Source organism: Hyalella azteca, unplaced genomic scaffold (assembly GCF_000764305.2).
Source record: "Hyalella azteca isolate HAZT.00-mixed unplaced genomic scaffold, Hazt_2.0.2 contig14024, whole genome shotgun sequence".
Lineage (NCBI taxonomy): Eukaryota > Metazoa > Arthropoda > Malacostraca > Amphipoda > Hyalellidae > Hyalella > Hyalella azteca.
Window position 1 is genome coordinate 143,959 of NW_025943925.1, and position 26,900 is coordinate 170,858.

The following is a 26,900-nucleotide window of genomic DNA, read 5'->3' on the forward strand; positions in this document are numbered from 1 at the left end:
GTCACGTCACTTGTTGGACGTCACGTCACTTGTTGGACGTCACGTCACTTGTTGGACGTCACGTCACTTGTTGGACGTCGCGTCACTTGTTGGAAGTCACGTCACTTGTTGGACGTCACGTCACTTGTTGGTCGTCACGTCACTTGTTGGACGTCACGTCACTTGTTGGTCGTCACGTCACTTGTTGGACGTCACGTCACTTGTTGGACGTCACGTCACATGTTGGACGTCACGTCACTTGTTGGACGTCACGTCACTTGTTGGACGTCACGTCACTTGTTGGTCGTCACGTCACTTGTTGGACGTCACGTCACTTGTTGGACGTCACTATTTACGTTACAATCCTTAATCTTATGATATTGTCCCTCGCTAAGCTTTCGTAAGCTATTAAACAAAAAACGCAAATAAAATTGTTTAAGAACTCAGAGAAAAGTTCATTCTCGGCAACGAAAATTCACCAAAATTAGCTTTAACACTGAAATTAAAAATTTCTTACCGCAATGTGCCGTTTTTTACGAGAAATTTGGCAAGCTTTCGTAAACAGTTATGGAGAAAAACGTAAAAAAAAAGTCTAAGAACTCAGAAACAAGTTTATTCCCGGCTACGAAAATTCAACAAAATTATCTCTACATCTTTACCAGTGAAATTAATAGTTTCCTAACGCACAATGGGCCTTTTTTACGACAAATTTGGCAAGAACAAATCGAATAAAATGCATTTGTTCCAGCGTCTCGGTCGGCAAAGAGCGTTCGCCGCCAAATCATGACTGCCTTCAATTACTGCAGCCCTTCCCGCTCTGAATAAAATGGCCCCGACTTCCAAAAATTACTTCAAGACGAAGAAAAAAGCATAAAAGCACCGCAGCCGACGAAGATTCGCAGTTCTTTCGGGGAAAAGTAATTCGGAAACACGATCTTAAAGTCGGCGAATCTACTTAACTTTGAATGCGAAATGAGGTGGGCAATGTAAGGCTATGTCGTCTGGACTTCGAGAACTGCCAGTTATGCTTAGTACTTAGTGTGTGGTGTGTAGTGTGGTGTGGTGTGTGGTGTGTAGTGTGGTGTGCTGTATGGTGTGTAGTGTGGTGTGTAGTGTGGTGTGTTGTGTGGTGTGTAGTGTGGTGTGATAGTGTGGTGTGTAGTGTGGTGTGTAGTGTGATGTGTAGTGTGGTGTGTAGTGTGGAGTGTAGTTTGGCTTATAGTGTGGTGTGTAGTGTGGTGTGTAGTGTGGTCATCATAAGGTCATAAGGTAAGGTAAGGTGTAGTGTGGTGTGTAGTTTGGCTTATAGTGTGGTGTGTAGTGATGTATGTAGTTTGGTGTGTTGCATAGCTTATTAATTAGCGTGAAATAATTACTGTGATGAGGACATCGTACTACGAAGGTGGCGCTCCAGGGTGGACTGGGACTTCTATGTCTGAAAAACATACTAATTAAGTACATGTATATGTCATTCACCACATCTAGGTCAGTCAAGTCAACTGAAAGCATGTTTTTATAACGCACATTCAACTAATTTTTTATGGAGAAGTGTGGCCATGCGGTTGAAATTTTCGAGACATTATATTTCTATTTTACATGTTATGGAGATCCCTATTTTCATGAAATTTGTGAGAATAAAACATTCGTATTCATGTAAGTCATATATTAAAAAAATATTTCTTGCTTGCACTATTGTAATGATGAATCACTGTTCCTTGCCTGCACTATTATGATAATGAATCACTGTTCCTTGCCTGCACTACTGTAATAACAAATTATTCTATTCCTGACTTATTATATTCCAGATTCCTAAATTCCAGATTCCAAGTCCCGGTTGGTCCGGGAATGCCTGGAATTAGCGGAGATCTTCCTTCACTGCAGTCACTGGGCGGCTGGATGCGTCACTAGTGGCTAGGTTTACGTCAGTTACGCTCAGCGTCAGGGCGTAAGCTGACTTGCTAGAGCAAATAAATACTTATTATATGTGGAAATTCGGTGTTATTGCAAATGTATTTTTCATTTGCAGTTTATGAGCAAGTTCGCGCGAGATAATTTTCTTTTTGTAATGTTGTTCAATGAATGTGCGGTCTCTAAATATGCTTCGGATTTAGAATTTAAGTAAATAAATAAATCACTAACTATATTTTATTAAAAAAATGTAGTATTAGAATTTCAGGTACTCTATTGTCGTTACCTGGGCATGAAAAATAACTTATTTCTGCCATATACGTATTTACCAGTAAATTGCTATGAATAAGATATTGTTAATAAGATGCGTTGGCTTCGTGAACTGTTTCAGATATTTAGGATATATCATAAATTTGGTGAATTTCATCAATATGCCGACTTTTACTAATTTGGGGAACTGCACATATTGTGGAAAATTCGTGCATTCGTGTAATTCTTCCACACACGGTATATTTAAAGCAACAAAATTATACTTCACTATAAAATTAATTTGTTATTGATTATTAGTGAAGTGATATTAAGATATTCATTTTGAATTTTCACGACCACCGGAAATTTATTTTCCTCTTGCATTTTATCGTCATTTCGCAATCGTAATGCTGGTATGGACGATAAAATTGCAATTTAAACTATTTCCTCCTGATGAGCCTAAATTAAATCGTTATTTGGTCATCATAATTGCGTGCCTAAGTTGCATCTCAGTTCAAACTTCAAAATCACAGTATGACTGATTCAGCCTGAAATTTGGACATTTCATTTGAACTCAGACTGCATTTCAAATACAATTTTTCCAATTCTCAACTGTTTCCATTGTGATGTGCCTGAATCATGCCTGAATCATGCCTAAATCATGCCTACATCGTGTCTGAATAGTGACTGAATCGCTCCAGAATCATGCCTAAATCGTGCTTGAATCATGCTGAATCATGCCTGAATAAGGCCTTAATCATGCCTAGATCGTGCCTGAATAGTGACTAAGTCATGCCTGAATCATGCCTGAATCATGCCTAAATCGTGACTGAATAGTGACTAAATCATGCCAGAATCATGCCTCAATCGTGCCTGAATCGCGACTGAATTGTGCCTGAATCACGCCAGAATCATGCCTTAATCGCGCCTGAATCGTGCCTGAATCATGCCAGAATCATGCCTTAATCGTGCCTGAATCGTGCCTGAATCACGCCTAAATTATGCCTGAATCTTTTCAGAATCATGGTGGAATCACCATCACACATTCGCGGTACCTCACAATCGCGCGTGTTGAATGCATCTCTGAGAAAATAAAAGGGTAATTTTGTCCAAAAATTAACACACTTTCTTGCCCATTGCTTGGGCATTGCCTTCATACTCCTGTTTGCAAGATCATAGTTCTGACAAGATCACACTCATTTCTTTGAGTGCCTCACGGCGGTGGTCAGACAGAAGATTGTGCGTGTGTCCAGACAGGCAGTGGCAGATCGTCCCGTGGGTGATATCTTATACAGCAGCCAAGTGACAGAAACTGGGCTTTAGCCACACAATTTACACATCATTCGAGTTTTTGGGACAGCTCTGAATATGTGATGGTCATCTCGCCCCCGAGGCGAGGGGGGTCAAGGGGGAGTGGGGACTTAAGGGGAAGAAGGAGGGAAATGATAGAGAGGAGTGGGGTTTGATAGAATAAGGGGTGGGACTTAATGGAAATATGGAATGGGACTCAATGATTGAGTAGGACTGAATGGAAATATGGAGGGAGACTTATAATGGAAAAAAGAGCGGGACTTAATGGAAAGGAGTAGGACTTTATGGAAAAAGAGGTGAACAGTTTGAGACTGATAAGACAAAGATTTGAGATAGTAGAAAGACTCAGAGAAAAGGTTGTTTAGAGTTGAGGGGTTCAGAAGATAGAATGAGGAAAGCGAGTGAAATTGCGAAATCTTGAAGTAAATGAAGTAGGATGTAGACAAAGTGGAGTGGGATGTAGACGAAGTGAAGTAGGATGTAGACGAAGTGAAGTGGGATGTAGACGAAGTGAAGTGGGATGTAGACGAAGTGGAGTGGGATGTAGACGAACAAAATTGAAGATAGGGTTTGAAAAGAAAGTCGGTTTTAAGATAAGGCTTGAGAGGATTTTGTAAGGGGTTCCAAAAGATAAACATTTTAAAATTGGGTTTGAGACAAGAATAGGAATGGATAGATAGGAATATTACTTAAGGAAATGTACATATATTGATAGATCGAAATATTACTTAAGAATGGGTTAATAATTAGACTAAGGTTTAAATTAGTGACTATCTACTTAAAGTGCCCATTAGTGTCTGTTTGGTGTCAATCTACTTAAATTAGCGTCTATCCCTATCTACTTTATTCTATCTACTATAGATTATAGTAGATAGGGTAGGATTCAGACGTGGTTCCGCGGATGTATAACATTCTGACGTTTTTTACTGAGATTTAACACCTACAATTGTGAACAAAGCACGTCAGGACAGTAGGGAAGTTGCTCCAAACGACTATACTATTACATGTTGTGGTCATAAATTCTATAAAGTAAGGAACTTAACATTTATTACATTAGTTTAGTTTTCATTTTTCTGATTGGCATGTTACTAGCAAGTTTTTATGCATCCAATTTGTTCCCGTATTCAAATTTTTACCGTAGAAATAATTAAAAATTACCACCTCTTTTTAGGTGTAATGTAACAGGAATTTTCGTGTATTTGGCAAATTTACAAAGGTTATAAATAGAAAAAAATTGAGAAGGTTTAAATGGATTGTATTTTAAGCGCAGAACAAAAAAAATCGAGGTTTGAGTCTCGTTTTTTGATAATCTTTCGATTCTGATCACTGAGCAGTTGAATAGAAATTTAATTTTTACCCTGGGAATAAATGTTCTAATGAATTAATTCATTAATTAATCCAAGGTAATTGAGAGCTAATGAGGTCATTTGATTGATTAACATTTTTTTTATTTAAAAGATTCATTATTTGTAAATTAATATTAATTTAAATAATGTATATCATTTCAATGGTGATTGCAATAATGTGTTGAACTGGTAGCGATGAATCGTAAAATGATGCTCGGTGGCTTTAAAGTTTTCAGCTGACTTTCATTATAAATGTAAGCGACCAGTTCCTGTGGTTCCCGTTATGTCAATCCTAAAATTTGCAGGTCCTCATCCCTGAGTCTCAATCATAGATCTCAACGTTATTTATTTCGCTACATTAACCACTATTCAATCGGAAGTTGTGGCAGAAATTGATACGCTTTCTGATATCGAAAGATTTTTACTGATCTGACAGGACACAATATTTCCGACAGATATTGTAACCTTCATTTCATATTTTATTAGTAAACTTATTTTATTATTAATATTTATTTTATTAATAATACTTAACTGAAAACGTATTTAAAATTATAAATTCTATGCTGGTGAATTTGTGATTCTACGTATGCTGTAATTTTCCTGAAGAGAATTCCCGAATATATTCTTTTGATAATTGCCATAAAAATTCACGAAAGCTAAATCTCATAAAGATTAAAAAATTACTGGTCCTCTTCTAACGAAGGAACAAAGTCTACGGATCGATCCACCCAGATTTAAGTACCTCTAAGTCTGCTGTTGGAAGTACATGTATGGGGTAGCTTGTCTTTTAAATGAACTAATTCATAAAGTAAAATTTCAACTTTAATTTACTCATTAGAAAGAACCGCGTTTATTTTCAGAAGAGCTCATTAAATTTTGTAATAATTAGATAGAAACATTTGCAGGGCTGTGTTCTTCAGCTCCATCATGTGAGGTCAGCAGCGGTCTCTAACTATGAAGCCAATATATGATTAAAATTTTAAATTGAATTTACTCATGGGAAATAATTGTTTATAATTTTGTTTCATTGTCTGATTTATATACCGAATTATTGAATAATTAGATTATTGTGTACTGATATCAATATAGACATGATGATAAAGACAAGAAGATCAAATAAAAATATGTGCAGAAAGAAAATATATTGTGTCATCATGAAGCCCACATTGTAGAGTGACGCAGACCCCAAAGGGTAGCGACACAGTCCCCTGGGGGAACTGATGAGTGAGTAGCGTAAAGTCCCTTAGCAGCGATCAGTTCAATAAAAGCATTAGTGGATTACCCAGCATCACAGAGCATACGAGAGCACCTCTCCAGAGCTGATGCTGCCAGCACGCCGTTATACTGCCATCAGCACGCAGAGCTGTATTAATGCAGAGTTGCCGTCATCGGGACACTGTATGTAAGGCTGCAATACAATTAATCAGTTTATTACAAATATACAATAATATTATTATAATATTAATGATAAAGTGTTATTAATATTATTAATACTATACAGTTTGTACACAGAGTGGCCACCATTGGCACTCGGCCCACTGAGTAACCATCATCGGCCCGAAAACTTGCCACTATCGTCACAGAGAGTGGCCATCACCATCGTGATGGCCTATAATAAACGCATTGAGTTGCCTCAACATTATCAAACATTTTAGTCAAATTTCATTAGTTCTAGAAGTGTCATTATACTTTGTCCCTCCTATACACTGAGAGAAAAAGGCCCCCCGTTTTGAAACACTTGGGTGTTTCAAAACCTCTTGAGCTTGACGCGCTTATATTTGTGCGGCTAGGGTCGCGTGGTCAGTGCGCCGAATGCTGTCATATATAGGAGGAGGTTGTGTGGAGCCGCCGCTCATGAATGCCACGAATCTACACTGCTTACGGTTAATTGACCCAACTCAATTCGTTTAATTGTTTCAAATCACTGCTGTTCTTTTGTCAATAGTAATGTGAACGAGCGACATCTATACCATTCACTCACACTAGAAGTTGATAGTAAAATCGAAGATATATTCTGGTAGTACCGCGCGCAAGACAAAACCAATACTGCAGCTCTATGTAGTTGGCGTCTCCGTAGCCGAGTGGACTAAGGCGCCTGCTCGCGAGCGTTTGGTTGCAGTCTTGGCAGAGGTTCGAATCTCGGCGGGCGACTCATAGTTTCTTCAACCACAGTTCGATAGAGGTGAGAGCAAAGAGTGTAGTTTCATGATGATTGCACATACCGATAAAATTGTGTAATAAATATGTGTATAAAAGAATGAATATGAGACTTATTTCGCTGTGAAGGAGAAAAGCGTTGAAATCAGATAAATACGGATAAATATAGTTTTCATAATTTTGGTATAGAGGCAGCCATGGATTAGACTGCGATCGACCGGAGGAGTAAAATATGTTAAAATAATTTCATCAGGCGCTGGAAACTGGACAAGGATATTGCATAAATTCTGAAAATAAGGTTTCATTCTCCGTAGACTTCCCGTGTTCCACCGTTCAAAGACCCAAGTGTTTCAAAATCGCAAATTTTGAAACACCTGAACTTTTTTGAAACACCTGGGTGTTTCGGTTTGGGCACGATCGCTCGGGGAGGATTTGAAACACCCAAGTGTTTCAAAACAGGGGGCTTTTTTCTCTCAGTGTAGTGTCATATTTTACACCTCATGTCATGTTATGCACTGCAATACAAAAGGTGACTATTATTTGACTATCATACATTAATCATTTAGCAATATTATAATATATTATTGGTTAAAATGCCTCCAAAGTAACGTATTAAGCTGAAGTAACACCAACTATATCTAAAATAAAAAATAAAATAAAATTATGGACATTCTGAGCACCCGCTTGCAATGAATTCTATCAATCACTTTGGCTGAATAGGTTGGTGAGATCTACTACTGCTTTACCTATTTATTCGGGTTATAAATATAGCATTAAACTTCACCTTAAATAAGTAATAGACTACCAAGTACCGACAAACCAACCTTCCTTTTCATATTTCCAATCAAGAAATGTCACTACCACCATGCCACTGTCATGCCGCAGTGGCAGGTCGATTTTTGCCTCCACGGCTTCATTTCCTCTTTTCATTATTAATATTAATGATAATTATCGTGAAAAAGGAAAACTCAATTATCCTCGAGATTTAAATAGTCTCAAATCATCTCTTGTTATGCAAATTGCATAAGATTATTTTATTGCTATGTAAATCTATCTATTTTAAAAAGGTGCCGGAGCGTCTGTCTTGCTTAAGCCCCGAAATTTGAGCTTATGGTAGACATTCACCACATGAGGTCCAAGTGTGAAAGTGCGCCTGAAAGGCGACGCATATGAAGCAAGTATCTGTGAGGTGCCGGAAGTATCTATAGTCAGATTTAATTGTTACTCAATGTCTTAATATCTCAACAACTGTGAAGCAACACTATTAATTTTGTAATCTATAATAGGTTGTAATAAAGTAACTCCACAATTGAACATTTCAGTCAGTAGTATCTTCGATCATGACACACTTTTGATATCATTTCCTATGCCAAGAAATATTCTAGAATCTCTGAAAGCGTTCCGATTTCCTATCATAGAACTCGATCATGTCCATTATTGGACTCACACTTGATTTAGTATTGCAATTCACAGGACTGTTGAAGAAGGAGTTCCCAGTGTCTTTTGATGGTACAACAAACCCCAAATATCAGCTGCTTGATCATGCATCACATCGCTTCACTTGTGATGCTAAAAGCGCATCATGAATTATCGTGCAATCTGATGCTTCACGAAGCGCTGCTCAATGCTTTATGAAGCCATGCTCGGTGCTTTATACATTTATGCGCCCAGGTTTTTTGAAGATCAGCGTAAAGCTGCGTCATGAGGGACGTTAGCTGCACCGAAGTATCTAGCATCAAAGATTGCGTTTCATGCCGATGGGAACATGCATTTTGGCTCAAAGTGCTCTCAAAAATTGTATAATGATTAAAGTTCATTCTTGAAAAATATATATTCTGCTTCACTGAAAATTCAGTGAGGAGCAATTGATTTTCTCGTTGGTAATTCAAGATTTATATCAATCGTGATTAAAAAAATGACCATCTTCGAGCCAAAATGTCAAAATTTTGGTCTTTTATCCAGTAATGCAAAAAAAAAAAATTAGCAGAGCTCACGTATAAGTTTTGAGGCCTGTTGCTGCTGTACGGAAATCATCGAATTAATCATAGGTGTTAATTAAATAAACTGATATGAAAAATTGGCAAGCGAATCAAATTAGCTGCGATGTCGCTCTGAACGCGCGATGCCTTTTTAAAACCATTCACGCGGGCTTCGTTGCGTAGTTCAGTCGAATTAATTCGTTTTAAATTACCAATTAGTGCGCTACAATGTTTACTTCTGCTCCATTTTTGTATAGCTTGTTTTATCCTTTATTTCCGGAGTGTGAGGGCGACAGCATCCCACACCCCGGATGGAGCAACATATGATTTGCATGTTAGTGAGCTGATCTAGGATTTTGATCATGAATGAATCATTCAGGCTGTCCTTTAGGATGAATTCCACACCTTATCTCTGTAGGAGTTAAACAATTTTGCTCCTGCCACGGAATGGCTGGACGTATCCACACCACCACACCATCACACCACCACACCATCACACCACCACACCGCCGCACCATCACACTACTTACCCATGGGGCAAAAGTTTCTGTACAGTCTTCCCCTCCATTGCTTGATAGACCCACAATCCTGTTTTAAAATTTTACATATTTTTCAATAAGTATTAAAATTTGGGGGCGAACCTGTTCTCGCTTTCTCCGTGTAGAGGACAGCATACTGCAGCCTTCTCCACTGTGATGACGCACCGCAGCCTTCTCCATCACACCACCACACCATTGGAGGAATTATTGTTCCCTTCAATGTTGGGTGAAATGACTAAGATGGTGAGTTGGTGAAGATGGTGATGGTGAGTTAATTAATGTTTAATTGATGAATCAAGACGGTGGAATGTTCTATGATCGGCAGCACATATTTTAAGCAACATTTCATCGTACATGGAATTTTGGCTTAACGACTGTTGGCAGAAACAAACTACCAGCACACTTGGACCGCCTTTCTAACTTCTTACAGCCAATGAGGTTAGGTTAGGTCCGCTCAGGTTTGGTTTGATTGGCGAAATTTTGCAACTTGTGTATGTTAGGCCTGAAGAGGTTAGGCTGGAAGATGTTTGGTCATGTGCAATATGGGCATGTTTACCTTCAGCAAGCTAATTTTGTGGCTGTGGACATCCCGCGCTATAGCTTTGAGCACTTGACTTCATAGGCCGTTATGCACTCTAGCGTTCTTACCTACGGAAAGAAATATGGAATAAGTGTGAAGTTTGGCAAAGCTGGCCTCCGACATGCACCCCTCACCACATCACACCACCACACCACCACCACCACACCACCACACCACCACACCACCACACCTGTCTCTTATACACATCTAGATGTGTATAAGAGACAGCCACACCACCACACCACCACACCACCACACCACCACACCACCACCACCGCATTAAGAAGATTGCTGGACCAGAAGAAGGATGATGCAAAATGGCGCCGACGCTCCCGAAACAACAAATTCGCGAGTGAGAAATGGTTCTGGAAATGGTTCATGTGTCGAGGCTGCCGCTGGAAATGATCTTGGAAATGTTCATGTGTCGAGGCTGCCGCTAGAAATGATCTTGGAAATGTACAGCCGCCATGAAAGCGTTTGTAAACCAAACATAACTAATGAATGTCTCAAGGCTTCCTAGGACTCGGGGTAGAAACAAGGAACCTGGAGGCTTCGATTTCTGATCTAAATTTTCTGGTCTTAATTTTCTGGTATTAATTTTCTGGTATTAATTTTCTGGTATTAATTAACGACGATTTTTGATCTTAATTAACCAGCAAATGAAGTTTTGTAATGCATGTAATAAAATCTTGGTTAGTACACACCCATACAATATCCGTGTATTTGGACGTCAAAATAATGATTAATATATTAATAGGACATATAAATATTTATTTAATTTCGAAAACTCAACAACAGCTATGCAAGGAATTGATTTATGCAGATTTCTCATTCCACTAAGCATTGTTATTTATTCATTAAACTGTAAAAGCTAATTCTAATTATGATTAATCAAACTATTAAAGACACAAACATCTGCCAGATAATAGAATAAAAAGCTGTTACTGTATTGCTAATCGGAGACTAAACGATGGTGATTTTTTCACGTTGTAGTGAAGCAAAAAATATATAGTGCAGCCTCATTATAATGAGAACCATCACTATATTCTCATAATTTACATTCATAAACAGGCGCGGAAGACTCCTATTGTAATAAAATATTGAATCTTACATTAGATTAGTAGCTACATCAACATTGAAATAATTAGCTAAGAAGAATGTAACTAGGCAACACGAATAATAATATTAGAGAAGAAATTATCATATATTCAGTTGAATAAGTTGTTATTATCAATATGTTATTTATCTTTCCTTTATACTTAAATATTAAAATATCATGTAACATCATATGAGTCAACAATATATTGAAAAAATATGTTGTCATATTGTCTTAAGATAAGATAATATGACAATTGATTGATTATATATGATTATATGATTGATATATGATTATCTTATCTTAAGATAAGATAATATGACAGATAATAATATTAATAATAATTATACTTATTATTAAATTATTGTTATAATTATTAATTTATTAATTAAAATATAGATAATAATATTAAGATAGTGTCCCGCCTTATCATCAATATATTAAACTATATACTAGATTCTGTGAAGATCCCTCGTAAGTTCCCTCATTTTGTTCTATTCAGTTCACGACTTTTGACACTGCAGTTATTCAAAATATACATGAATGAAACTTATAACGAAATAAGAGTACTCATCAATATTAGCACGGAACAGCTAAAAACTATTAAGCCGTGACAGCATTGAACGTACACTATAAAATCATAGCAATACTCATAACATCTTCCTAAATCATTGTATCATTTTAAACAACCAGCTTAATTTCTTGATCTAGTATGGATATATACTGTATGTTATATTTTTCATTGAATAGATTCACATTACAGATTTTCTGTCAAATTTCTGGATGATAATCGAACCTGAATTGTTCGGTTTAATATTAATATATTCATACTGCAAATTTCCTACTTGATTGTTTATGAATATCGATACCTACATTTAATATAGTAGATAAATAAAAATTTCATCGCTCATTTTGTTAGAATAGTTTACAAGTATTTTTCAATTCATTTTTCAATAGGGACTATATAATAAATCTTCCTATTAATCCGTTATAGCCCCAAACTCCATATTCGAGCAACTAACTCCATATTCGAGCCCCAAGCTCCACGTGTGAGCCCCAAGCTCCACGTGTGAGCACCAAACTCCATATTCGAGCCCCAAGCTCCATCACGAACCCCAAACTCCATATTCGATCTCCAGGCCTCCAATCTCCTTCCTCTAAGCAGCCCCAAACTCCATATTCGAGCCCCAAGCTCCACGTATTAACCCCAAACTCCATATTCGAGCCCCAAACTCCATGTTCGAGCTCCAGACCTCCAATCTCCTTCCTCTAAGCAGCTTCCTCAAACGAGCGCCAAATCGCGGCAAATCCATCGCTGTAATTAGAGCGTCGACACGGACGGATCTGTGTAAACTCCCCACCACGGGTGTCGGGGACAGCCCCCTAGGGGGAAGAGATGTGCTTACGAACGAGGGGCTGGCTGATTTGAGGATTGCCTGATCCAGAGGGGAATGTGGTTTGAGGATTGCCTGATCCCGAGGGGAATGTGGTTTGAGGATTGCCTGATCCCGAGGGGAATGTGGTTTGAGGATTGACTGATCCCGAGGGGAATGTGGTTTGAGGATTGCCTGATCCCGAGGGGAGTGTGGTTTGGGATTGACTGATCCCGATCGGGGGAGTGTGGTTTAGGGATTGACTGATCCAGAGGGGAGTGTGGTTTGGGGATTGCCTGATCCTGAAGGGAGTGTAGTTTTAGGATGACTAACTATGAGGGGAGTGCAGTTTGGAATTGACTGATCCGAAAAACGTGTGGTTTCGGGATTAACTGATTATGAGGATAGGGCGATTTAGGATTGACTGATCCGATGGGAGTGTGATTTTGAGATTGACTGATCTCGAGGCGAGTGTGGCTTGAGGATTGACTGATAATGAGTGAAGGGCGATTTGGGATTGACTGATCAGGAGAAATGTGTGGTTTTTGGATTACCTGATCCCAATTGGAGTGTGATTTGGAGATTGATTGATCCCTAGAGGAAGGGAGGGAAATTTTGGATTGACTGATCCAGAAAAATGTGTGGTTTGGGGATTAACTTATCTTGAGGGAGTGTTGTTTGGGGATTGACTGATCCCGAGGTACAAATCTGTAGGTAGACTGGGTCCGAATGCAAGGATATCATGTTTCTGAGATTAGACGACCAAGAAGTTTTCGTGAAAAGTGTTACTTACAAATGTTCCCGTCAAGTTGATCTGGGAATCAAGTGTTTCCCAGAGGAAAGTCACTGAAATGAATTTCATACAGAAAAAGCTCGGAGAATTGAATGTTCCTTTCTGGACGGTCGGAAAACTAAATGTTTTCTGTAAAAGATCGGAAATTAAATTTTTCCGGATTGAGTGCGGGGAATGAAATGTTCTCCTATGATCTAAATAATTATCAGGAGGGTTGACTGTTGTTTTGTTTGAAGTCAAGGGGTTCAGCAGCACGTACATGAATTAGCTTTGCACTTACCTGTAAATTGTTTGATTCCGACTAATGAAATAAATAGCGGTATAGTTTGTGCCTGACAAATGGTAATTTATCTTGCGAATTTAGACACTGAAGAAACGGAAATTCTTACAACATGAGACTTAATTTTTGTTGTTTGATGTGTGCTGCGTTTTCTTGAAAGCGTTGTCGAAAATGATATTGCATGATAAAGCTATAAATACGCGAAGGAATACCTCAATATTAGAGAAAAATAATTGTGGTCCAAAATTTACACACCAATTGTCAAGGTATTTAAGATACACGATAATTAATATCTAGGGAAAATCGAGAGTGTTTTAGGTTTACGCAAGAAACAAAAGTGCATGTTACATTTCGACGTACAACAATAATTCAAGAAAACTTGACTCCAAGAAGCGATGTTGATAGTGCAGAACAGGGTTACCAGACGGTCTTTTTCGGACAAATTCTGCGATTTAGTTCTATTTAATTGTTTTGGCCGGCTAAAACTTATGATAAGGGTATTTCCTAATTAAATTTTAAAAACTGCACAAAATTACATTTTTCCATCGGAACCTACAAATATACTAGTATATTTTAAGTTATATGCCGTTTTTTGGCCATTTTTGTTCACGGACTTGGCCATTTTAGAGCATTTTTTCATCTATGGAAAAAATGCACTATTGTGCTCGCCATGTCCGTCCGTCTGTCCGTCTGTCCGTCCGTTCGTCTGTCCGTCCGTGACTCCACGTTGTTGTCGACGAGAAAATACTCTCTGTCACTCACTGCAGTGAGTACTGAGTTATATTTTAGGCCATTTGGCAACCCTGGTGCAGAATTAAGGTTCAGTTTACTCACCAGCCATGCCGGGTTGACCACTGCGAGGTAGGGTTGTGATGGAGAAGTCTGAGGCGGTCGTACGCAGGTTCACTTCTTGGATTCCCACTCGGACATTCACAACTGGAATTGATATTCCCATTCCCAGTCGCTGACGCCACGTCAACGTCGCAAGGTTTTACGTTATTTCTGGAGCCATCAATGGCAGGATTAACTTCCGATGCGTTATTCATATCAGATACATTGTTTATTTCTGAGACGTTCGTAACGTTATTGATATCTGACACGTTATTGACATCTGACACGGGATTTATATCTGGAACGCTTGTGACGATATCGGAAACGTTGTTGACGTCATTGGCCGTTATTGGAGTGCTGTTGGTATTATTGTTGTTACAAGGCATTGTGTTGGTGACGCTGTTGTTGTTACTGTTGTTGTTGGATGATTGCGGTGACTCAGGATTGCTGGAACCTTCCTTGCTCGGCACGAGATTCCTGAGCACGCGGTTGATGGAAGAAACCTGCGGCAGACAAATGAAAATTATACGTTTAATTTTTGCGCTTGATTTAATTCAAATTAATAATTAGGCTAAAATTTTTAATTAATTAAACTGACTTGAATTTGTATTACTCAAGATGCCACTCATGGTGCCACTCACAATATTACTTAATATGCCACTCAAGATGCCACATATGATGTCACTCGTGGAGCCACTCACTAACTTTTAGCGGTTAGACCAGAAATTTCATTCTTTCAGTCAAACCAGCAAACAAAACTGAACCTAAGCTAACTATCATCATAAATTTTGATGTCAAATTTATTTTCGAATATCTTGGTTTTTAATCAAAACTTTCAAAAAGAGCCGAACTCCGCAGATCGTCTGTGATCAGCCAGCAATGCTTTCGTTTAGACGGCATCTTTTATCTTTTTTTTTGCTGAAGTTGCAATATCTCCCAACAATTCTTACAATTTTTGCAATCAAATAGAGAATTTTTCCAATCAAATCCCCAATTTTTTCAATCAAATCGCCAATTTTTCCAATCAAATCGACAATTTTTTCAATCAAATTGCCAATTTTTCCACTTAAATCGACAATTTTTCCAATCAAATCGCCAATTTTTCAATCAAATCGCCAATTTTTCCAATCAAATTGCCAATTTTTTCAATCAAATCGCCAATTTTTCAATCAAACCGCCAATTTTTCCAATCAAATCGCCAATTTTTCCACTTAAAGCGCCAATTTTTCCAATCAAATCGCTGGCCGCGGTTTGACGTGAAGCCAATAAGCAAAGTTGCGATCAAAAGAAACGGCGTCTGATGAGACGGTCGCCGAGCTTACGAGCGTCTTATTAAAAACTCCACGCATGATGTGCGTACAATTTGATGCGCACGCATGATGTGCGTATGATTTGATACGTCTACATGTATCGCGCATTAAAGGTTCGCCGCAAACCGTTTAACGGTCATGCAGACTGGAAGATTTGGCTGGAAGGGCTTGGCTGGAAGATTTGGCTAGATGGGTTTGACTGGAAGGGTTTGGCTGGAAGGGTTTGACTGAAAGATTTGGCTAGAAGAGTTTGGCTGGAGGGTTTTACTGGAAGGGTTTGGCTGGAAGGGTTTAGCTGGAAGGGTTTGACTGAAAAAGATTTGGCTAGAAAGGTTTGACTGGAAGAGTTTGGCTGGAAGGGTTTGACTGAAAAAGATTTGGCTAGAAGGGTTTGACTGGAAGAGTTTGGCTGGAAGGGTTTGGCTGGAATGGTTTGACTGAAAGATTTGGGTAGAAGAGTTTTGCTGGAAGGGTTTGACTGAAAGATTTGGCTAGAAGAGTTTGGCTGGAAGGGTTTGACTGAAAGATTTGGCTAGAAGAGTTTGGCTGGAGGGTTTTACTGGAAGGGTTTGGCTGGAGGAATTTGGCTGGAAGGGCTTGGCTGGAAGATTTGGCTAGAAGAGTTTGGCTGGAAGGGTTTGACTGAAAGATTTGGCTAGAAGTGTTTGGCTAGAAGAGTTTGGCTGGAAGGGTTTGACTGAAAGATTTGGCTAGAAGAGGTTGGCTGGAAAAGTTTGGCTGGAAGGGTTTGACTGAAAGGTTTGGCTAGAAGAGTTTGGCTGAAAGGGTTTGACTGAAAGATTTGGCTGGACGAGTTTGGCTGAAAGGGTTTGACTGGAAAAGTTTGGCTGGATCGGTTTGACTGAAAGAGTTTGGCTGGAAGGGTTTGGCTGGAAGGGTTTGGCTGGAAGAGTTGGGCTGGAAGGGTTTGACTGTACGATTTTGAGTGACAATGGATTGACTGGACAGTTTTACAAGCACGGTTTGACCGGACGGCTTTGATTGGAAAGATTCGATTGTACGTTTATATGTGGCAGTTTTGCCTTCATGTTTCTATTGGACGGTTTGACTGTACGGTTTTTCTTTGTCTGTTTTTTTGAAAGTATTCGGTTTTGTGGAGACTGAGATCAAAGTGTTGTCGATGATTACTTTTTTCTCCAAGCTTTTGGTGAAAATTTTTTTGAAGACTGAACAGTCATTCTAACGGATTGATATTTTTAGGTGGATATTTCCTAAAATGATTGTTCAGTCTACTTTTAGATTTTTTCTTAGTGGATAACATTTCTATTGCCTCATATATATAAGGATCGTGTTCCTTCTAGCCTCTAAATGAATAGCAGTGAAGGTACATTAGAGCACATTTTCTTGCCGGTTCTGATAGATTATTTTGTGTCACATCTCCAAAACATGAACTCCTATGAGCGACACTGAATAATGATTTTATTGTGTTTTATTAAATACTGGACAATATTTATCGAATGTCTACCTAATTTTATTTGCTGCATCGTTCACCAGGAATATTTATTGCATCCTTTACCTGTAATATTTACTGTATCATTGCAGTAAATATCCCTTCTTTAAATATATTTGCTTTATCTCTTAAAAATATTATATACTACTTGGCTTGCAAAAATCATTTATTGCATCTTTTCTTTTACAAGCATTATCGACTATGTCTGTTACAATATATTTTTCAGCGTATGTTTTAAATACATATTTACTGCATCTTTTACGAGGAATATTTTTTTGATCACTTTATAATTGTTAATCATTTCGCGTATTATATAAAATTATTATAATATTATAAAATTATGCCTTATATATAAAATCATTTAATTATTTGGAATCATTTCAATATTTTTGTCGCGTCAATATTAATATCATAGATCGTAGTCAGTACATCAAATAAGTTCAAAATCAATATAAATATGAAGCACGCGTTTGATGTTCCCACAGCAGCAGCGACCTCGCGTCTTGGAATGCGCGTCAAACCGGGAATGGGAATTTGCTCTCGGGAACTCCTAAATTACATGACCGAACGGCTAGCAGCTATTCCTAGTTATTAATCTTGGTTCCCATGTTTACTTATTAGTTATTTACTCATGTTCCCATGTTTACTTATTAGTTATTTACTCCTGTTCCCATGTTTACTTATTAGTTATTTACTCCTGTTCCCATGTTTACTTATTAGTTATTTACCCCTGTTCCATGTTTACTTATTAGTTATTTACCCCTGTTCCATGTTTACTTACTAGTTATTTACCCCTGTTACCATGTTTAGTTATTAGTTATTTACTCCTGTTCCCATGTTTACCAATAATTTGTTAGCAGGTATTTCATAAATGATAAATCTCACCACCACGAAACCTATCTTAGTTACAAATTTACTTACTTACTTCAATTTTTTTTATTTTCCACATGATTAACATTTTTTTTACCGTTGAATTAAAACTTTTATGGTAATTCTACTATATATTTTCCTACGCGAAAGAAAAAAGGTTATTATTTTCAAACTAAATTTATATTCCCTTTGCGAGCCGCTATAGGTACTAAAAGCCGCTGAATATTAAAATATTCAAGAAACACGATAAATTGAGCACACAAATTTAAATCCATGTAATAAAATTATTTCTACTTAGAACCGGGATAATAAATATATTTCTGTTTTTACCCGAGTTAATAATAAGAGACTTGGATTGTATATATACCTCTTAATTAGTGTATGTAAATATAGTGTTCGGCAACACTATATTTGTCATCTCACTATACACTTGTCATCTCACTGTACACTTGTCATCTCACTATAAACTTGGCNTTTGTTGCCATTTTATCCAATTCTTTAGCCATTTCAACGTCTGTATTTTGTTGCCATTTTATCCAATTCTTTAGCCATTTCAACGTCTGTATTTTGTTGCCATTTTATCCAATTCTTTAGCCATTTCAACGTCTGTATTTTGTTGCCATTTTATCCAATTCTTTAGCCATTTCAACGTCTGTATTTTGTTGCCATTTTATCCAATTCTTTAGCCATTTCAACGTCTGTATTTTGTTGCCATTTTATCCAATTCTTTAGCCATTTCAACGTCTGTATTTTGTTGCCATTTTATCCAATTCTTTAGCCATTTCAACGTCTGTATTTTGTTGCCATTTTATCCAATTCTTTAGCCATTTCAACGTCTGTATTTTGTTGCCATTTTATCCAATTCTTTAGCCATTTCAACGTCTGTATTTTGTTGCCATTTTATCCAATTCTTTAGCCATTTCAACGTCTGTATTTTGTTGCCATTTTATCCAATTCTTTAGCCATTTCAACGTCTGTATTTTGTTGCCATTTTATCCAATTCTTTAGCCATTTCAACGTCTGTATTTTGTTGCCATTTTATCCAATTCTTTAGCCATTTCAACGTCTGTATTTTGTTGCCATTCAGCGGCGGATTTAATGCCGTCCAATAGACAGGATTTGTGTCGGCATCTTCAGAAGCCACTTAAATCCTACCGAGGACTTGTTAAGGGGGATTAGGACTGGACTTAGTAACCCGATCCTAAGGAGCTGCCGTCTGTGGGTACAGTCGGCATCAATTACTGCTTTCCAGCAACATTAATTGGGGTACAGTCGGAAACAACAATATAGGTACAGTCAGCGACTGTTATTGGGATAAAATAGGCAACAATAATTGGTACATTCAGCGACTGTTAATGCGATAAAGAGGGCCACAATGAATGGGGTACAGTCAGCAACAATAATTGGGATAAAGTAAAGTACAATATTTGGGTACAGTCAGGAATTGTCAGTGGAATACAAACAACAACGATAATCATTGTACATTCGGCAGCCATAATTGTGTTCTGGGCAGCAGGAGGTTTTACTCAACCTCGGACGTCATGCTTGCGTACCATTTTTCACCATCTTTGTCACTAAGTTCCTCAAAGGCTAACTTAAAACACCACAACAGCGAATAAATCCGCTCATCACTCACGCTGGGTAGGTTGTGTGCATCACACTCATCACTCACGCTGGGTATGTTATGAGCACCACACTCATCACTCACGCTGGGTATGGTGTCCGCACCACACACGGCCTCGGACATAAGTCTGTCCCTGATCATCACACTCATCACTCACGCTGGGTATGGTGTCCGCACCACACACGGCCTCGGACATAAGTCTGTCCCTGATCATCACACTCATCACTCACGCTGGGTATGGTGTCCGCACCACACACGGCCTCGGACATAAGTCTGTCCCGGATCTCCCAGGCGAAGATGGACGGACACTCGCGCTTGAACTGCGATATTTTGGCCACCACTTCGGCGGTGGCCACGCGTGGCTTGCTGCCACCGATGGCCCGCGGCCTGATGCTGCCCGTCTCGTAGTACCTGGGGGGGAGAGGGAGGGGATGGTTAATAGTTGGTTGTTAATAATTAGCAGGAGCTAGTTAATTAATAGTTGGTTGTTAATAATTAGTAGTTGGTTGTGGAGTTAGATGCTTAGTTTAAAGGCAGTTGAAATAAGCATTATAGACAGGAAGGGGAGGTGGAAGGAAGGGGAGGGGAGGTGGAAGGACTAGTTTGAAGGTGGTTCGTGGGTTAGATTGTTAGTTAACACCAGTTAAAGTAGGTGTTCTAGTCATAAGATAGTCAATTTTGAATAGTTTAATGATAATTCATGTTTAGTGTAACAGTCAGTCAGTTTTAGCTGTTATAGCATAGTTTGAAGGGTAATTAGTGGTAGGTGCATGGGTTAGCTAATTGTAGGCAATTAAATTGAAAGTTCTTAAGTAATTTGTAGATGTTGAATAATAATTAATTCATCCGCAGCTGAGGTGGATGCTTTTGGTTGCTTATTAATTTCAAAGTTTCGAAATATCGTTTGACTTCAAATTTCCTAATATAGAATTTGCAATGACGTCGTAGTGCTGGTTAGCGACCTGCACTAACCTGCCGAGTATCTTGGATACGCAGCCGTTGGAGACCTGCAGTATGCGCGAGATATCGCACGGACGCGCGCCGGAGTGCGCGAGTTCGATGATCTTCTGGCGCGTGGTGTCCGGCAGCGGCCGCCCCGACACGAACACGCCGCCCAGCTGGTTAACTCCACTGTGACCTGTAGGGCAGGTTAGCAGGTTAGTGAGGCTGTGACCTGTAGGGCAGGTTAGCAGGTTAGTGAGGTTATGACCTGTAGGCAGGTTAGCAGGTTAGTGAGGCTGTGACCTGTAGGGCAGGTTAGCAGGTTAGTGAGGTTATGACCTGTAGTGTAGTAGTTTAAATAACTAGATCACTTGCTTTGGTGAGGATCACTTACTTTGCCACAACACAACTTCTGCGTTAGTACACGTACGTAGCGGCGTTAGTACACGTTCAGGCCGATTTCTCGTCCGTAATTTTTGAGTTTAAATTAAAACTTCTTCAGTGAATAGTTCACGGAATTACAAACAATTTTTGATAGTGCGACCTCTGCACGATAGTCGTAGTACTTCCGACACCCCAAGTACTACGCAATACTTAGATAGTCGTAATACTTACAACACCGCAGGTACTACGTAATACTTTGAGGTACTACGTAATACGCAGGTACTACGTAATACTACGTAATACTTAATACTTTCCAACACACGCACTATCACTTATTTGTAATCGATAACTGGGAATAATTTTAAAATATATATCTCATATATACTTGAATTTTTCAAGTCTGCATGAATGTCATATTGAAAAAATGCTAATAGAAAAAAACCAACACCAGAAAAACCAACACCAGGGGCCACGGCTATAAGCTAAAAAAATTGCGCTGCAACTTCTCCACGCGACAAAATTTCTTCTCGCTTCGAATCACCGACATGTGGAACAGCCTCCCCGATGACATCGTTGGCGCTCCAAGTATGAACGCGTTCAAGAACAGACTAGATAAAGCCTGTCTCTTATACACATCTAGATGTGTATAAGAGACAGGTTTAGATCTATGAACAAGGCACGAAATGGAAAAGAATCGGCGACAGGCCACATCAGGCCTACACTGCAGCGCCGACATCACTATGTTATGTTATGTAATAGAAAACCTGCTTCAATGGGTTTTAATACATTTTCTATGGCGACTGCCAGAATAATGATGAGAAAATCTGTTGATATGCTATTTTAAAAAACCCGAGGGGCAGCAGACCGCATTGGCGACCAGCTGTTCTTAATGAATGCATTGAACCGCGGGGGGAAGTTGGGGGTGAGGGGAGCTAGCTTAGGGGAATAGAGAGAAGGTGAGGGGAACCTAGTGAACCTGAAACTAGGTGACACATATAAATGAGGAGAGGGGAATGAAATTGGAACCTTGGGCTGGGTGAGAAAAGGAGATGTGGATTGCATTGTCGAAATGAGTTCTTATTTGTGCGCGGCATTCAGTGTGATGTTGTGTCACCACAACAAAGGTGGGTCATCACAACAACAAGGCTGGGTCATCACAACAAAAAGGCTGGTCACCACAACAACAAGGCTGGGTCATCACAACAACAAGGCTGGGTCATCACAACAACAAGGCTGGTCATCACAACAACAAGGCTGGGTCATCACAACAACAAGGCTGGGTCATCACAACAACAAGGCAGGGTCATCACGACAACAAGGCTGGGTCATCACGACAACAAGGCTGGGTCACCACAACAACAAGGCTGGGTCATCACAACAACAATATTGCCACTTCACCACTATGAAACAAAGCTAATAACATCTTTAAATGACGGCAACCAGTCAATGATAACAACAATATCGTCTCTAATAACGTCAACAACAACAACGTCTCTAATAACGTCAACAACAACAACGTCTCTAATAACGTCAGCAATAACGTCTCTAATAACGTCAACCACCCCAACAACAACAACGTCTCTAATAACGACAACAACAACGTCTCTAATAACATCAACAACAACGTCTCTAATTACGTCAACCAACCCAACGACAACAACGTCTCTAATAACATCAACAACAACGTCTCTAATTACGTCAACCAACCCAACGACAACAACGTCTCTAATAACATCAACAACAACGTCTCTAATTACGTCAACCAACCCAACGACAACAACGTCTCTAATAACATCAACAACAACGTCTCTAATTACGTCAACCAACCCAACGACAACAACGTCTCTAATAACGTCAACAACAACAACGTCTCTAATAACGTCAACACCAACAGCGTATCTAATAACGTCAACAACAACATCGTTGTCCCGCAGGAATGCACTATGGCCCACAGAAGCAATCTATATCATCAATTATCACCGCAAGGTTAACTCAACTATTTGCAGGAGAAGATAACAAGCATTCACATATGAACGAATGCTACACCAGCCAGGAGATATACGTGTTTTTATCAATTATTGTTAATTATAAAATATAAAAATTAAGTAAAATAGTTTCTACTGAATTATTGAAAAATTGTGGAGCCGGGAAAGCTCAAACAAATAAAACGTGATTCAATATTATAGAAAATTATTTATAGGCATGTTACAGTAAAATTCTAAATAATATGTAAGAAATATTTTCAGTGCATGAATGTAAAGTAAGTACTGGATTAAATTACTGGCGTGTCAAATTGTCCCTAGGGACAAATGAAAGTGTCCAATGGAAAAATGTGAACAAATAACATTAACTTGACTTATATTTTTCATATATCCTGTATTGTGTCTAGCTTAAGAACACTAGGTACTCCAGGTATTTGGTACTCTAGAGTACCTTGGTCACTAGGAACTCCAGGTATTAGGTACTCTAGAGTACCTAGGTTACTAGGTACTCCAGGTATTAGGTATTCTAGAGTACCTAGGTCACTAGGTACTCCAGGTATTAGGTACTCTAGAGTACCTAGGTTACTAGGTACTCCAGGTATTAGGTACTCTAGAGTACCTAGGTCACTAGGTACTAAGGATATTAGGTACTCTAGAGTACCTAGGTCACTAGTTCCTCCTGGTATTAGGTACTCTAGAGTACCTAGGTCACTAGTTCCTCCTGGTATTAGGTACTCTAGAGTACCTAGGTCACTAGTTCCTCCTGGTATTAGGTACTCTAGAGTACCTAGGTCACTAGGAAAACACTTCGTCACTCGCACTGTTGAAACTTATTTATAATAAACTGTTTTAATTGAAATTATTGATAAAGTTTCATAATTAGTTTATTGTAATAAAATCAATGGTTTTATCATCGGTAGGTAAAGATATTCACCAGATTTTTTCAAATGTTTAATTAATTTTTATATGCAGTTTGAAAGAAATTGTCATTTTAAATAAAATACGAATGTTTAATTCCGTTCGTCTGCAAATGTTCGTTTGATACTGGAAGGAATTCATGATGATAATGATATGTAAACATTTATTTTATTTTTAATAAAGTATCGAATGATATTATAGTCGATTATATGTTCGATTCTAAGAATAATGGCTAATGATATTTGTTATCAAACATATACGTATTTGGTTATAAAGGGAATGCATAATGATAGTCTTTATCAAACATATGTTCGATCATAATTGGAATGCCTGAGGCAATTCCTGAAAAAAATATCAATAGGCATATGCACAGGAATTCGTGTATGGTATTATTTCAGATATAAGGGCAGAGAGGTGAGAGTGAGATAGCCGTTAAGGCGGGCCAGAGATGGCCTCCGATATGCCGGCCATGCCAGACAAGGAGGCAGTAGCATGTCCGCCTCACGCCTCATCGCCGCGCATCTCGTCTCGAGAGGCCTCAGGACATGTGAACATGCCTCAGTGTATACATGCCTCATACCTGCATCATACGTGGCTCATGCGGGCCTCTTATGTGCCTCATACGTGCCTCTTACGTGCCTCTTACGTGCCTCTTACGTTCCTCTTACGTACCTCAAGGTATGCTTCATATGTGCCTCTTACGTGCCTCATACGTGCCTCTTACGTGCCTCTTACGTACCTCAAGGTATGCTTCATATGTGCCTCTTACGTACCTCAAGGTATCCCTCATACGTGTCTCTTACGTGCCTCAAGGTATGCCTCATACGTGTCTCTTACGTGCCTCTTACGTGCCTCTTACGTTCCTCTTACGTACCTCAAGGTATGCTTCATATGTGCCTCTTACGTGCCTCATATGTGCCTCTTACGTGCCTCATATGTGCCTCTTACGTGCCTCACATAACTTCAATGCTTATTTTACACATTTGATATAAATGCTTAACGACAAAAAAAATTCGTTGTTCCCAGAGCCTTGTTTTTGTTGAAAACGCTGTAGTTCGATTTTGAATCGAAATAAATTCGAACTCGAAATATTTTTTATTCTCTGAGAATTTTTTACGGAAAATTTATTGATTAAAGATTATTTTCAGGTACATTCATCAACGATTTGAACTTTTAACGATTGACAAAAATCTGTCATCAACGATCTCCATCATCAACGATCTCCATCATCAACGATCTCCATCATCAACGATCTCCATCATCAACGATCTCCATCATCAACGATCTCCATCATCAACGATCTCCATCATCAACGATCTCCATCATCAACGATCTCCATCATCAACCATCTCCATCACCAACCATCTCCATCATCAACCATCTCCATCATCAACCATCTCCATCATCAACCATCTCCATCATCAACGATCTCCATCATCAACCATCTCCATCATGAACATCACCAGCTTTTGTTTCACTAGGCATTGGAAAAGAAGCCAGATCCTACACACGAGTCACAAGTAGGTAGGCCGAGTATCAAGTTACCGATAACAAGGCCATAAGAGAAGCCTAAATGGTAACCGGAGATACTGAATACCGCAAGGATTATCCGCATTCTTCGCCTCACAAGCAACCGACGTCCGCACAAAAACCGGACGAAAAACTTTACGATTGCGCCTCGTGTCCAGCGTTGCAGACGCTCGAGTTTGGGATCCTAAAGGTAAGTTAGTGAGGTTTAGATTGTCTTATTCGTCTTGGTATTTTATAAATATTCTAATGCGAAGTACTTCAGGATATAAATGTTTTCCTGTTGAATCTTGGCTCAAATTTCAGTGGGAGTCCGATAGCACACATCAACAACGATAGCACACATCAACAACGATAGCACACATCAACAACGATAGCACACATCAACAACGATAGCACACATCAACAACGATAGCACACATCAACATACACATCAGCAACACATCATCTATTATTATATCACAGCATTGATTTAGTATTTTCCATATAAAATAATGAAATCTAGATTGTTGCAAGATATACTGTAGACTAAATAGATAAATTATTGATTATATCTGATAGAAGCTCATCAATTGAAAATTCACAAGAAAATTTATCTGGTGCCAAATAAAATACCATTTCCATATCGTTTCAAGAGACCACCGTGGTTATGACTATGCAACCTGAATATCAGGACAATAAATGTAAATTCACTTTTTTATTAAAGTGGAACTCAAACATTAGTAAAGCCACTGATTTTTTATTCGGAAATCTAAATTCGTATGTAGAATTTAGCAAATGCCAATAAGCTCCTGTAGCTCCTGTAACCTTTAAGTTTAACTGCGAATTTTTAATATATTTTTAGTAGCACAGGATTTTCAGGTTTATTTGTTAAATACTGTATTATTTGTATTAACACGGACACTGCAGTTATATTTGTAAAATATTTGAATTTGCATTAGCAGTTGTACGAATATTAGTGAAGTATTTAGTTATTTGTGTTAATGCGACGATAATTCTAACAAGTTCTTCACCACGACCAAAGCTGCGGCCTACATGACAAAAATAAAAATTCATTAGGACTCTTATGACAATTTTTATTCATTTAAAAGTGTATGTGCGCTAAATTCCATTTGAAGTTAAGAAGATTCACTTAGTGTTCATCATAAATATTTTTTTCGCATTTGCAATTATTATTTGAATAAATTGAACGGATTTTGAGATCACGAATCATCGAATTACGAATTCGATGATTACGAATCATTTACAAATTACTTATATTGCACTATACAGCCTATATCACCAGCGTGCACTGTACAGCCTATATCACCAGCGTGCACTGTACAGCCTATATCACCAGCATGCACTGTACAGCCTATATCACCAGCGTGCACTGTACAGCCTATATCACCAGCGTGCACTGTACAGCCTATATCACCAGCGTGCACTGTACAGCCTATATCACCAGCGTG

The 26,900-nt window shown here is 38.7% G+C and overlaps 1 protein-coding gene across 1 annotated transcript in view; it reads right to left on the reverse strand.

Annotated features, from left to right (window-relative positions):
* Positions 1–26,900, reverse strand: part of LOC108676489 (bromodomain-containing protein DDB_G0280777-like) — a 65,889-nt gene that overhangs the window by 23,736 nt on the left and 15,253 nt on the right. Inside the window, exons 3-5 of the mRNA XM_018164569.2 lie at positions 20,669–20,834; positions 19,927–20,107; positions 14,425–14,924 (exon numbers count right to left, since the gene is read on the reverse strand). Coding sequence (XP_018020058.2) covers positions 14,425–14,924; positions 19,927–20,107; positions 20,669–20,834 — 847 coding nt within the window. The remainder of the gene's footprint in view (positions 1–14,424; positions 14,925–19,926; positions 20,108–20,668; positions 20,835–26,900) is intronic.